We start from the raw sequence: 15,094 nt of genomic DNA on the forward strand, positions 1-15,094 counted from the left end.
TGGGGGTGTCTTCTTGTGTGAGAGGCCCCTGGGGCAGAAGGAGAAGGGAGCAGCCCAGACTGTGCAACCCCGGGCAGGTAACTTAACCTCTCTGTGCCCCTGAGCCTCATCAGTAAAATAGAGCCAAGGGGGTTTCAAGGACAAGGTGTAACTGTGTAGATTAAAGGGTCCAGCCCAAAAGTGGTGGCCGCTGTCCTTCCTGGCCCCTTACCCCTATCTTGACATGGGATTCCACCCACACAGGCCAGAAAGCTCTGGCAGCCTCTCCTGCCTACCCTCCGCCTGATGCCCCACCCCCAGCGCACACATGCCTCTGCTGGTGCCAGCTGCCTCACGCACCTGCTCCCCATGACTCATTCACCAGCACACACACATTCCTCATGGAGTGCAAACACCGGCCCAGCCACCTTCCCTTCCTAGACCAAGGCCCTCTCAGTAGCCCCCTCGCCCCACAGCTCTGCAGGGACCCTGCAGGCCCCCTAGCCCCATTACCCTGGTCACCTTTGGTAAAGGGTGAAATGGCACAGGGGAATGCCAGGTGGAATCAAACAGCAGCTGAACCTCTCAGGGACCTCAGCCCCATGGCCGTTGTATGACACCCTAGCAAGGAGCCTGGCGGGGGGTGCTGCAAGCCCACCCAACAGAGAAGTTCAGAGGGGCCAGGCCAGGATGTCCTTGTCTCCTCTCCTGGGCGGGGAGCTGAGGACAACTCTTTTCTGCAGGCATGCACCCCACCCCAGCCTGGCCCTCCCACCACCTGCTCAGAGATGTCAGCATGACCACACCAGGACCCAGGGGACTCCAAGTCAGCCCACCCACCACCTGTCCCCTCCACACAAGTGTGGGTGCTATTCTCAGCCCAGGGCTCCAGGACATCGGCCATAAACAAAGGTGAAATCTCAGCTCCTGCAGCCCATCATCACCTGCTTCCTGAGCTCAGTGGCTGGAACAACCTTGGCGGGGGGACAGCATGGGCGCAGCCACACCAAGGCCAGAGAGCACAGGGGGCTGGGGCAACTGGCTACCAGGGTAAGCAGGGCCACAGGCACCCCACAGTCCTTCATCGGGAGCACTGCTTCCCTATCAATGCCCTGCCATGCTTGCCTCCACACCACCTCCTCCAGGCAGACTTCCGGGTCCACCCAGGCAGAGGACACGCTTGTCCCTCTGGACACCCTCAGCCCTTTGCATATGTCTGTTCCTGTCTAAGGAGTCCCTGGGTGGTGTAAACAGTTAAAGGCTTGTCTCTGCCTTCCCAAGCTCCTGAAGAACACTCTGCACGGAGCCCTGTCCCAAGCTCCCCAGGTGCCCAACCCCCACCCTCCAGTCAGCACACCTGAGCTTCCTCCAAAAGCTCCAGGAGAACGGCTGAGGCAGTGATGACAAGTGGCATGAGAGGGCAGAGGTCCCCAGAAACCACAGCGACACCAGCACACCCTCCCAGGCTCTACAGAGTTACGCCTGCTGCAGACGGGCTGCTCCTCTCCTCAGCTCACCCCAACTATCCCCCGAGGACCCTCCTGCCTCTCCTCAGCCAGACAGATAGTACTGTATCAGAAGCTGAGCAGCCAGTTAACCAGTTACCACTGAGTCATCTCTAACTCATGGTGACCCCATGTGTGTCAAAGGAGAACCGTGTCCCATAGGGTTTTCAATGACTGATTTTTTTAAAGATCGCCAGGCCTTTCTTCCAAGTGCCTTTGGGACTCGAACCTCCAAACATTTGATTAGCAGCCGAAGGCGTCAACGGTTTGCACCACACAGGGTCTCTGACAGACAGTTACCAATTCCTTTAAAAAGGGAGATAGAGAGGGAGGACGGAAGCGGGGGGAGCTAAACCCTGAAATGTGCCCAAAGAGGGGCAGAAAGGAGCAGAGTAGGCCAAGGTACGGACACCCTGTCAGACCCAGAGATCTTGGCAGGGTTGGGGTGTGGGGGGACTTCCAACTCTGGGGTCCTGAACACCCTGAGTTGTTTAGAAGCTGGGGGCCCCTGCTGCTACAGGGAGAAAGGGTCAGGGTAGGAGGGCTGAAAGGGATGGGAAGTAGAGGGGAACACAGTGTCCCCCACAGTCCTCTCCCTTGTTCCCTCCCCTCTGAAGCCTCAGGCCCCACCAGCTGGATCCCAAGCCAGGGGGCCAGGCCTGGACCACACACCCTGATGGGCAGCACGGCCCAGCTGGGACACGCACAAGGACACAGCAGCTGAACATACCCAACTCCATCCTATGGCTCCTTGGGCCCCCCCTCCCCAGGGCAAGGCTAGGGTCCACGAGCTGGCGCCCAACCTTCAGTTTCTCATCTGAAATGGAGACTCCTGCTCTTTCACTTCATCCCCATGACAACCCTCCCATGTAGGATGCTGTATCCACTTCACAAACAGGATGGCCGAGGCTCAGCGGGTGTAACAACTTCCCCAAGTTCAAAGGGCTTAGGAGGAGCAGAGCTGGGAGTTGAGGGGTGAGCCCAACTGAGAAGGGTTAAATAACTGGCCCAAGTCCCAGACAGAGGGGGACGAAGAGCAGGAACAAGAGCCCCAGGGTCCCCTGGGCGTGCTGAAGGGACAGGCATTCTCACACAGGAAGGGCGCTGAGCCTGCAGCATGGGTTAGGGGCAGCCTCCCTTGGCCCCCCGCCCACAGCAGGCTGGGTGGTGGTGAGATCGGCACAAAGTTGGGCTGTGGCATCAGGTTCCGTCCACACGCTGACTCAGCTCTCCCCGCCAGCCTACCCCCAGTGTGCCCAGGGCAGCAGAGGCAGGGCAACACTGCCCTCACATCCTCAGGAAGGGGCTGGGCCCTTCAGCACCCTCCACCAGCCCCACGGTCCACCCCACCAGGAGGGATGGGCCGGCTGTGAACTTCGAGAAGGCGGTAACACTCCAGCCCTGCCAGGCCCGTGTCCAGGACAGACACTGAGTCCTTGGGGAAGGGGGACACACAAATAAATCAAAACAAAAAAACTCCTGGCTTAGTTTACATTTCAGAAAAAAATAACAATATTTGGGTCCGTCCCAGGTTCAACAAATGCATCCAATTAATTGGGGATTCTGGTTCCCGGTTTAGATCACATCTCAGCTCACATTCCCTGCCATTAACTTGTCCTTGAGTGACCCCCAATGCCCCTGCCATCCTCTCGGTCCCTCCAACTCGTTCTTTGTGGGAGGTATGGTATATGTGCCCAACTGTCCCACAACCTGAGGATCCCCAGGGCTTTGGGGCCAGGCCAACTTTGTTCAAATCAGACCCCTCACCTTCCGGGGCCCCTTGATGCTCCTGGCCACCCTTGGGGAGTCACTGGAGGGTCCTGGGGCCACAAGGAAGGCCCCAGTTCCACAGGTTTCTCATCTCCTTTGGTGTCCCCCCAACACACCTGCTTGTGTGCCTGACAAAGGTGCCCTCACACGCTGGTTTTCATTTGCAAACACGTCAGAGCTTGTGTTTTCACTTCAACAGTCACATCAGCACCCCTCACCACCACTCTCTCTCCACTTGGATGGAGGAGGGGCAGCACCTGGGGAAAGTCGCCTGGGGTCAAGTGCTACATCCAAGGGAACATCTTTGAAGACCAGTGAGGGAGGAACTCTCAGGGCTTCCCTAAGCCTCAGTGTTCCCATCTGTCAAATGGGACTATAACCTGGTCCCGCCTACCTCATAGGTCACCAGAAGAAACAAATGAGAAACGGTGGGTGTGACCACAGCTCTCAGTAAGTTACAAAACACAATTGAGATCTCAGCCTGTCCTCCCCTCCTGGGCATCCGGGCCCAGCCTGGACCAGGTGCCCCTACTATCACTCACAGGATGTGTGGGTTCACTGTATTTCACTGACGAGGGGGCTCAGGCTTCCCAGTTCCCAGATGGGCACACTGAGGCTCCATGACCAAGCCAGGGCTAGCCACGGGCCCTAGCCCCTCATCTCACCCCTCATTCAATCAGGCTCTGGCTCGGGGTGGGGGTGGGGGGCTCTGACTTCCCTCCTTGGGGAGGTGATACCACCATGTCCCAATTTAGCTTTTGCAGCCTATACAAGAAAAACAAATGTGCATTGCCATGAACTCCAAGAATCCCTTCACAGCAAAGACAGCTCAGAATGCAAAAGCCAGAACTGCCAAGGCCAGTGGGCTCTTCTGGGCATTCCCGAGATGCCTCTGCCAGGAAGCAGGCACAGCGCTGTGGGCTTCTCATTCACTTTCTCCTAGGCCCTCCACAGGCCTCTCGGGCAGGAGCACATGTACCCCATTTTACCGAGGAGGAAACGGAGGCTCAGATAGGGCAAATGAGCAGGCAAGGGGTCACCCTGGGCCGAGCTCCTTCCCCTCTCTGAGAACTAAAGCCCCTGTTGCCATCTGTCTTCCCCCCTCCGTGTCCTTGGATTTTCTTTCTTCCCCATTCAATCCCTTGCCTGCCTGCCAAGAGTCCTGGGCCCAGCTTAGCCCCCACCTACCCCATCACCCACATCTGCCCCTTGAGACAGTTAATGATGGGCTGGGGCTGTTTGACATGATCTTAGCTGATGCCACCTCACAGAAATGGGGAGCCACAGCTGGCTGCGGGGGAGGAAGGCCTCTTTGGGCTAGGTCCCTCCAGTGCTCAATGGCCGGTCCAGGCCCGCCCAGGGCCCAGGCATCTTGGCTACAGTCCCAGGGAGAGGCCGAGCTGAGCAAAAGGTCCAAAGAAAGCAGCAGCAGCTGTTGGAAAAGGGGCCTGGGGGAGGAGACCAGAGGGCTGGCAAACGCCGTTCCATTACCCCATCCCCTCTTCCAGTCCAGCAGCCTCAGCAAAGCTTCTCCCTGAGCCTCCGCCCACACACAGCGGCTCCCGGTGTCGTCCCTGTCATCACCGCCAGCTGCCACAGCATCTCCTCTGAGGACCTTCCTGGCTCCGACCCAGGCACAAGGCTGAGGGTCCCCGTGTGGCACCTGGGTCAAAGGCCCCACCTTGCACGGCAGTGCCTCCGGCAGGGCCCTGACAGGGTGACCTCCCGGGCAGTCAGGAAAACTGTTCAAGCTCTCCAGGCCCCTGTGTCCAGTGTCCCCTCCTCAGTGTCACCCAGAGTCTGGGGCCTGAAATATGATAGGGGGGCACAGGGTTGTATACCAGCCCCCCCCCCGGAAGATGGGGGACAGATCTTGGGGCTCCTGTAGCCCAGACAACACCTGAGGAACGAGCCTAACCAGCCTAGGGCACGTAAGAGTCTGAGGATAGAGCCAGCCTCTTCCAGAGCCCACGGCTGCACTGGCCTTCAGGGCCCTCCCAGGCCTGCCCCCGCGTGTCTTTCCAACTCAAGACTCATCCTGCTCGCACCCCCCACAATCTGGCCACCCTGAGCAAGCCTTTGCCAAGTGCTGTTCCCACTGCCTGAAGCACTCCTCCCACCCACAACCTGCCTCTTTCACCCTTCAAACTCTGCTCCGGTGTCCCCTCCTCCAAGGAGCCTTCCCTGACTGCCCAGGCCAGTGGAAAGCTCCCCCACAACGGGCATGTCATGAATGAAGAGCTACAGCTGACAAACAGAAAGGTCACTGCAGCTTCTCCCCTAAGTGAGCCACATTCCCATGGGGGGCTACGCCAGCACGGTGTTCTGACAGAGGTGCCCCAGGGGCTCTGAAGAGGGGAGGCCTGGCAGTGAAGAGTCCCTCCCCACCCCTAGGACTGTGGCAGCTGCCGTGCCACCAGTCGCTAACCCCTCCCTCCACACCTGCCTGCAGGCCACCCTCCTGTGGTGCACACACTGCAGAGACAGCGGGGCCTGCAGTGACCCCCTTCCAAGAAGTGGAGGCAGCCATAGAGGTCGGCCGTGGCCCCAGGTTCATGCCACAGCATGGGGACACAAACGCCCACTCCCAGAAGCACCACTGCACCATGTCCTGGCATGCCAAAGCCACTGTCCCCAGGGTCAAAGCTCAACTCCCAGCCCCATGCTGTGACCTCAATCCCACCCCATCTGCTGTTACTCTTGGGATCCAGGTCAGACTGCAGCCAGTGCAGGTCCAGGAAGCCGGGAAAAGTCCCGGGAAAGAGCAAGCAAAAACTGTCTGAGAACAGCAGCAAGACATCTGAGCCTGGCTGGCCCTGACTGTGCAGCCCTGCATTCCCCAAATCACACCAGCCCAGGCCAGCACTCCCCAGCCCCTGTCACCTCAGCCTTCTCAGGTGCAGCATGGATTCCCATGGGCACCCCTCCTGTAGGGGCTCAAGGCCAAGCCACATTCAGCATTGCGCCTAGAGCTGGTAGGAACCTCCACAGGGCCGTCCCACTCAGGGGAACCCCCAGTCCCCAGGCACCAAGCACAGCAGCCACTGGCTCAGGATAAGCTTCCCAAGAGCCCCGAGCTGTTTTCTCACCAACAGTTTACTGTGGGAGAAGGTGGTGAGGTGATGCCTGGACCACACCTCTCTCAGCTGGTGGTGGGGTGAGGTCTGCACCCTAAAACCCACAGCAAGCCTCCCGGCTATCTGCCAGCCATCAGCGCCAAAAGAAGGGCCTCCCAGGACCCTGACCCCAGCCTGCCTCTCCTGCCACCTGTGCCTCTGACAGGTGTGCCTGCAGCTCATGGAAGGGGCACCAGATAGAGGCCATGGGGGGTGTGCCAAACTGCGGGTGTCACAGTGACCCCGCCCTCAGGGTGCAGACATCATAAGGACCCTGCCCCTTGCTGCCATGGGCCTGCCTGAAGCCTGTGCCCCAGTCCCTACTCCCCACAACCCCATAGGGGCTGCTGCCAGGAATCAGTGCAGTGGGCCCTAGACTTCTGGAATTCCACACCAGGAAGTTTTCCCAATGTGGGGTGCATGTGGGGTGTGTGGAGACTTGACTATCTCCCCCAAGAATATTAAACATCTAGTATTAAAATCACTTCACAAAAGAAGCATTTTAGCAATAACAAAAATAAAAGTAGACAGGACATAATCTCAGAATAAGTGACAGTGTCTCCTATTACATTTAGCTCTTTGAAATGCAGGCACACACACAGCACACACACACGCTGTGCTTGTTCATCCTCATGGACTTGCATCTGCAAACGGCAGCCCCCAAGCCCACTACACACCCCGAAAGGGGACAGGCAACATCACCAAGAGTAGGCTTAGACACCCAGCTAGGGCTGCTGGGAGAAGGCAAGGGCCTTCTAGTTTAATGGCGGATTGGGAGGTTCTTAGGGACCACGGTCTGTCAAAAATGATGCCCCCAGTCAGGTTTTCCCAAAGTGCCATGCTGCAGATTTGCATCTCATTGGCATTTCTCCCATGGCCTACCCCCATGCCTGGCCCACTCACTGACCGCCATAGAGGAGGCAACCCAGAACACCGACTGAGACAGCTCAAGTTACACAACACTGCTCGGAGCCTCAGTTTTTCCATTGCTAAATGGGAACCTAACTACCTTACACGGTTGCAGGAGCTTGCGAAATTTCACCAAGCACCTGGCGCTCAGCAGGTAGGCAATAAACCATGCCAATAATTATTATTAATATTTGACAAAGGCTTCCCTCAGGGCAGGAAAAGCCAGCCTTACTCTTCTCAACTCCCCAACCCTGACCCCTTGTCAGCCCCTGGCATGGAGCCAGCCCTGCTGCTAGTCCAGACAGACCCTGCGGACTCTTCAGGAGGTGGGCCCCAGGAGATGGGATCAGCCAGTTCCCAGGAAACATGAGCCTTTCATGTCACAAGAACGGTGAGAGGGTAAACCCTATTTCTGGGCGGAGAACCACAAACCCTGCCCGTCCATTTCATCTGCAGGTATCATTGCCCGGTATTTCAGCCTAAACTGAGGCTGAGCAGCCAGTATGATTTGCCCAAGCGCACAAGCTGGCAGTGATGAGTAGGGAAGGACTCAGACCCAGCCTGACATTCTCCACAAAGAGGGCTGCGTAGCGTGAAAATCTTACAGTTCAGGGCCACCTCTGGTGCCTTCCCCACGCTCCTCCTCTTTTAGCAGGCCCTCCCGCTTCCCCACCTGCAGACCTGGGGCCAAAAGGAGGGGCGCAGTGAGCCCGAGAGTTCCTGGCCACCTGGCCCCGCACACACAGCCACTAGCGCCGCATGTATGCCCAGGCCTGCCTGCCGCCACTGCCTGCAGAATCTTTTAGGGCTGGTCTTCTGAGTTTGCACTTTTAATCCTCAGAGGAGATTTGCCAAAGAGGCAGCTTAGAAAAACCCAGCATAGAAGGGTGGCATCGGAGAAGCACTCCTTCCTTCCCTAGGTGCCCTCCCACCTGGAGACCAGTGGCTCCAGAGCAGCCACGCCCAATCCCCTCTGTGATGTGAAGGCCGTCAACGTGAGCACCCGCTCTCACCTTCATTCCAGAATCCTCCGTACCAGCAGAGGGCTCACCTCCAGATGCTGAGTGAATGCTGGACCAGTCAGTCAGTCAGTCACCCTCCACTGAGGAAAACTAAAAGGACACCTCCTGCTTCACCTGGCACCGTGGCTGTTTGCTTGTTTACAGCTAGAATGTCAGCTCTGTGAGGATAGGGGCGGGTTTTGCTCACCCCCACACCCCCAGTCCCTACACATGCCTAGTATATAGTGGGTGCTCAACATTTGTTGCATGAATGAGTAAATGAATGAATGAACAAATCCCATTATTTTTTTACTGATGGTGAAGGTGAAGCCCAGAGAGGTGAGAAATCTTACCTAGGTCACAGAGGTTTGCATGTAAGAGAATCAAGATGCACTCCAAAACTGATTCCAGAATCCAAGCCCTCCCCCTCCCACAGGTGCATATGCACGCGCACACACAAATACACACACGCACACATACACAGGCTGCGACAACATCACAAACCCTGATCAGCTCAGGGCTCAGCAGGGATTAGCTGTCTATAAAGGCCAGGAATGGATACTCCTAGGGAGCAGGGTCGGGAGGAAGGAGGACAGAGGGCTCCCAGTGTGGGCTCGTCATACTGTCCTACCCCCAAGAGCTGGCCTTTAATGAGCACTTACTATGAAACAGGCATTTGTCAAGGGCTCTACTCCTCACAACAAGCATGCAGAGGAACCATCCCATTTTAAAAATGGAGAAACTGGGCTCAGGAAGGTCCTGCCACTGCCCAGGGCCTCACAGCTGGCCAAGGAACCCAGGACCGTCTGCCTACAGAGCCCACGTCCCCTCTGCTGTCCCTCATGGGAGCTGTGATGGTTAAGATTGTCTGTCAGCTTGGCTGGCCCATGAGTCTCAGTGTTTATATGTGATCACTCCCATGATGGAATCCGCTATGAGTAGCCAATCAGCTGAAAGACAGTTATCCTTGGCCATCTGAATATAAGCAGACATTCTGGCTTTTTGCTTGCTCTGGATCCTGTGGCTGCCTCCTGTTCCTCTGACCTCTGGTTCTTGGGACTTGAGCTATCAGCTTATCTGCCAATCTTGGGATTCATCAATTTTCACAGCCTGTGAGTAGAGCCCTGCTCTCCAACCTGCCGATCTTGGGTTCACCAGCCCCTGCAGCTATGTGAATCAGGAGAAGCCTTGTGGTCTTGCCTGCCAATCTTGGGATTCGTCGATATTCATGGCCTGTGAGCAAAAGCCCTGCTTTCCGACCTGCCAGTCTTGGGTTCGCCAGCCCCTGTGGCTGCATGAATCGGGAGAAGCCTCTATCCTAATCCACGGACTTGGGACGTTCCAGCCTCTACAATCCTGTGAGCTGTTTCTTTGATAAAAATCTCTCTCTATATATATATTTATACACCTTACTGGTTTTGCTTCTCTAGAGAACCCAGCCTAAGACAGAAGCGGTGGGCCTTTGTGGCCTTCTCTCACGTGGCAGGACCATATGGAAGAAGACCATCCAAGGCATGGCCCTGGGTTAAGGCAGAACAGAAGCATCTCCTCACTTTGTCCAAGCCACACAGTTCATGCAGGGTGACATGGGCCTGGAAGCTTGGGCCCTGCCTCCTAGTCCAGGGGACAAGAACACAGTCAGAGGCCCAGAGAGCGAAGTGAGAATAGTAAAGAGTGAGGGTGACTCTGGCAGGGTTACCTATGAGGAGGGGAGGAGAAGCCTTGGCTTCTCCATGAAGCTGTGTGACTCGAGCATTTCCACAGCATTCAATTGACTGCCCCAGCCCCACTTCACCACCCCTTCTCTTGAGCTAATTTCATGTCCTCAGCGTCCTCAGTCCCACTGACATACCATGGCCCACTCCCTGGCCCTCCTTGAATACTTTCTCCTCCCCTATGCCCCATGCAGCCCAGTGGATTGCCCTCCTGTGATGCCCTGAGCAAAACAGACTTTCCTCACTTGGAGCCTTGCCCTGAGCCAGCAGGCCTCTGAGTAGGGACACAGCTCATCCCTGGGCCCTATCTCCCCCAGGGCCCACTGGGGCTCAGAGAAGCCTGGGGGCCACACTTCCACCTCTCCATACCCACATTCCTTAGCCAATGTCCACGAGCACCCACAAACACCTGCCCAAGATGAAGCTGACTCAGGGGCCTTGCCCCAGCAGGGGAGAGGGACCACTACATACACCACTGGGCTTGGGAGAAGCTGGCCCTAGTTTGAGGCTGGAGACAAGTACAGTGAAAGCCTGTGCAAGGTCAGAGGAAAGAGAGAGAGTGCAGGGAGACACCGAGAGGGAGAGAAGGACAGCACCATGGGGGGTTACAAGAGAGGAGTAGGTAGACACCCAGAGACACAGGTGGGGAAAGAGAGATGGGTAGGGGTCAGAGAATACAGGTGAAGGAAGCAGGTTTTGAATCCAGCCTGGGAATGACGAAGGGGGTCCCACGCACAAAAAACAGTGGGCAGAGGTTCTAGGCAGAGAGAAGCACTAGGGACTAAGGACAAGGTGGAAGGAGCCTAGGGCTTCCCAGACCCTCCAGCCGACCTGGGTGGGGCCCCAGCTCTATCAATTAGGCCCTCTGTGACTTAGGCAAGTGGTAGGCCTGCCTGAGCACCAGTCCCTCTTCTGTTAAAGGGGGCAAGAGCACCTCCTCTTAGGTGTGGCTTGGCTACTCTTACATCTGAAGAGTTGGCTCATGTAGATGTTCAACTCGTCCTGGGCCATGTCGGTCTCGTAGATGCACAGCTAATATGGCTCCTGTGAGAGGAACCTTGCCTATCCAGATGAAAACCGTGCAATTCGGTGAGTTACATGGCCAGTTGTCAGGGTTCTATAAATAATTAGCCTTTCACCTTCCCTTCCATGAACAAGCATCCTATAGCATGCCAGGCACTGTGCTGTTCACAGGCAGCCCCAGGCCCTTGCCTCTCCCAGCTGGTCTCCACCGCTGTCCACTCTGTACTCCTCTCCCAGCATGCTCCTCCGGGGCTGGCCAGGAGGAACAGAGTGCACACTCCCACCATTGGCCAGGGCCTTCTTGTGCTCATCACTGTCCAAGCTCTGCCCAAACAAGGCTCAGCCTTCCGTGCGTGCTCCATCAGGACTTCTGGGCAGTGGACCTTCAGCGGTAAGCAGGCCAGATTCCAGCCACCCCCCTCCCAGCTGTCCCTTCTACCCAGCCACCCCATCCCCCAAAGGGCTCAGCCTGCCAACCTCTAATCCTCTCTGTCATCTGACCCCGGCTCCACCCTAAGTCTGCTCTGCCCAGCCACACTTCTGAGGTCCAAAAATGGACACAGTCATTTATAGAGGGTCCGACCAGCCCAATGCAATGGGAAGATGACCTCATGGCGCCCACTTGCTGGCTGCAGGTACCACTCTGCACTCAGCACCCTGGGGGTGGCTGGAGGCAGGGGCTGAGCAGAGCAGTGCCATGCTGGCAGACCCAGGTGATCCGTCCAATTCATTCTCATATCCAACTCGCACCTGGGCCAGAGGCTGCAGGGTCTATGGCAGTAGCTCCACGCAGGCATTGTAAAGCTCAGCACAGAACAGGCACACAGCATATGTCCAAGCAATACTTGAATGAGGGAAGGCAGAAGTAGCTCACAGCACCAACCAGCCCACCCACAGGCTGGCATGAGGGCTAATGAGCCAAGTCCTAAAATGTTAAGCACCTACTGGGGGCTAGGTGAATGCTGCTGGTGGGCACAGGAGTACCTAGATGGAGACAGGAAGGTCAAAAGGTAGTAACAAAGAAGTGTGATCCAGAATTCCACAGAGATGCACTTGAGCTGGGGAACAGAGGTGGCTGCCTTGGTGACACCCATAGGGCCCCACAGCATCAGAGGGCAGGATTCCCTTGACCCTAGTGCTGCCCTGTGTCTCTGTGGATGTTTATTTATGCTAAGAGAGGAAGGGGAGAAGATGAGAGGTCAGGCCCTCCATCAAAGCTCCTGCTTGTTGGTCAGGAAATGCCTCCAATGGCCCCAGGGAAACTGGAATTGACAGGGCAAGCTGGGTGTAGTGCAGGGGATGCCAGTAAGACAGAGGGGATCACAGACACATGGACAATGCTCCAAGTTAGACATGAGCCGGCAGCCCAGTTAGTGGGCAAAGGGGAGAGGTTGGTGTCAGCTGAGATATCAGGCTTCCTGGGAAGGGGGCCTGCAACTGGGCCAAGAAGGGAGAGGATGGAAAGAAGGTTACTTTTCAGGGACTCAGCCAGGAGGCTCGAGCAGGGCCAGCCCTTGGCCAAAGCCAGTACCCATGGCTGAGTGGCTGTCAGTCAACTACTAGTGGCAACAGAACGGGGGCTGAGGAGCGACGGCTGGCAGTTCAGCGGGGTCAGTGATGACAAACGGCCATTTACAAGGAGGGGACACAACCCACGCCCGCTGCCCCTGGAGTGATGTCGAAGACGATGCTGCAGAGAAAAGGCAACCAGAAAACGCAGCTAGGGCAAAGCGGACGACTCAAAAAGATCATCTGGGAGCCAGGGAGGCATAGGACATCCGGGCGGGGGGAGGGGGGGTGGACAGGGCATTTGTCTCCTTGGCCTCCCATTCATCTTCCTAGGGCCCTGAGGAGCAGGAGGAAGCCTCAGACCCAGGGGCGTACTGCTCCAGGCACCTACATGCACTGCCCGGTCATGGGAGAGAGGGAGCTGCACCTAGCCAAGAGGGAAAGAGCCGCAGGTGGGCACCACCCTCCAACCTGGCACTTCCCAGTCTTCCCAGCCCCCAGCCAGGCATCCTTGGGGCTCTAATTCCGCCCTCGCCCCTGTGGAAGGGAATTGGGACTGGCCAGATCTGGAGCTTGGCTGAAGGCCCTTCCCTCCACTGCATACCCCCACCTCCTTATCGAGAACCACATGGATGAACAGCGGGACTCAGGGAGGCGCAAGAGAAGCTCTAGCCGCCCCAACCCCCCACCCCCATCACGTGGCTGCATCCTCAGGGAGCCCGCAGGTCCCAGCTGCAAAAGTCATTGTTTATAAACAGCCAAAGGCCTGACAGAGGAAGGCCGGCCGGTCCCTGGGTCCCCACTTGGCCGCGCGGTGGAGGCGGCGGGCCCCGCTGCGCGGCGCTGGGGGCCACCCAGGCAGAAGCACCAGATCCCGCAATCTCACATTTCAGTCAGAGCCAACAGGGGAAGTGGCGTCAGCAGCTGGTGTGATCCAATTCAATAAACTAGAGGCGGCAGAAGAGAGAAAGCTGGGCAGGCGTGGACCCCCGCCCCCAGTCCTTGCATTTCCTGCACCATCCAGGTGCCCCGGGAAGCCCCCGGCTCCACGTCCCGCCAGCCCGGAGTCGCTATTCGCGCGGAGGGGTAGGGTTTCCTGAGGGCGGGGGGTCGAAGGGCGGCGATCCCGAGAGGGGCCCGCGGCGCCCTCCACATCCCTTCCCGGCCCGCCGCCCTCCTCTGGGTCAGCTCCCAACGCCGTGGCCGCGTTTTCCAAGCCTGAGCCGCCACCTGATTCCGGGGCGCCGGAAACCCGAAGCCCCTGCTCGGTTGCGGGCACCTCCCCAAAGGGCGCGCAGCCTTCTGCTCCGACCCGGCCGGGTCAGAGCTCCAGGCAGTCAGCGCCGCTCGGGAAAGGAAACCCGATCCCGCCTTCGGCCCGCGGGGAGAGAAGGTGAAGAGGCGAGTATAAAGGAGAGGAACCGCGGACGCAGGGAGCAACCGGGAGCCAGGAGCCTTCTCGGGGTCCTGGGTAAAGTGGTCGAGGTGGGGGAGCAGGGTTTCCCCCGATCCACCGCGCCGGCTCCGCCCGGCTCCGGCGTGGGCCTGGAGAGCTAGGGTCCCACGTCGCCTCCAGCTCACGGCCCTCGACCTCCGGGGGAGGGTAAGGCGGGAGCTCGCGCAGGCGGGAAGAGCCCCTTCTTTACCAAGGTGCGAAGAAGGCATAAAGCGGTCGGAGGGGAGGGGAGCCGGGGAGGGGGGCAGCTGCACGCTCTCCCGCCCCCTCAGGGAGTAGGAAGACGGATGATGCGGGCAAAAGAGGGCGCCCAGAGCGCAGGGGGCGCAGCCTGGGGGCCCCCGAAGGCCTCATCCGCGTGACAGCAACCAAGCCCGGGTGAAGACCGGCCCAGGGGGCAGGGGTGAAGTGCAGGTGGCCGGGGTTCCTGCTCGCTCACCTTCTCCTGCGCGCGGGTGAGCTTCTTCTGCACGTTGCTGGCGATCTTCCCTGCTGTCACCCCCTTGCTGCCCAGCTCTGCCATCGCGGCGCGGTCCTCGCCCCTGGCGGGCGGATCTCGCGCAGGGAGGCCGGGAGCGCCACGTCCCAGCCCCAGCCGCGCGTCCGGCTCGGGCTCCGCTCCACGCCGCGCACTCGGCAAGCACCCGGACTGACGGAGGCCGAACGTGCGCCCGACCGCGAGCGACGCGAGCACTGAGGGAGGGCGCTGGGAGGGAGGGGCCGGGCCTCGGGCGATGGTCAGCGCCCCCCGCCCCCGCCCCTTCTGGACAAGACACTGCCTTTTAAAGGGCTACTCCCCGCGCCGGAACCTCACGGTCCGCGAGGAGGCGGTGGCTGGCGCGGGCGCCGGGGGGCTGCGGCGAGAGGGACTCCTGCGACGCCGCGATAATACCGCCCTAGGGCGGGGATTCATGCGATAGTCCTGGGTCGAGCTCTGCCTTGGGCCTGGCGCCTTAGTCCTGCTCACAAGCAGTCACTTCCCGCAGCTCTGGAAAGGAAGCAGACAAGGCGTAGGTGCGGGCGTTCAGAAATCAAGATACAGAGCGGCGGTTGGTACGCACCTCTGCAATCCGGGTGCCCCGGCGGTGGCGGTGGCGGTGGCGGGGGAGGG

General features: G+C 58.5%; 1 protein-coding gene across 4 annotated transcripts in view; it reads right to left on the reverse strand.

Moving 5' to 3' along the window:
- BIN1 (bridging integrator 1) overlaps positions 1-14,639 on the reverse strand; it is a 58,485-nt gene extending 43,846 nt beyond the window's left edge. For all 4 annotated transcript variants that reach the window (XM_023741353.1, XM_004387029.2, XM_023741354.1 and 1 more), the window contains exon 1: positions 14,423-14,639. In XM_023741353.1, coding sequence (XP_023597121.1) covers positions 14,423-14,506 — 84 coding nt within the window. In that variant the 5' untranslated portion in view covers positions 14,507-14,639. The remainder of the gene's footprint in view (positions 1-14,422) is intronic.
- Positions 14,640-15,094: the final 455 nt, after the last annotated feature.

The sequence above is a fragment of the Trichechus manatus genome, unplaced genomic scaffold (assembly GCF_000243295.1).
Source record: "Trichechus manatus latirostris isolate Lorelei unplaced genomic scaffold, TriManLat1.0 scaffold00179, whole genome shotgun sequence".
Classification (NCBI taxonomy): domain Eukaryota; kingdom Metazoa; phylum Chordata; class Mammalia; order Sirenia; family Trichechidae; genus Trichechus; species Trichechus manatus.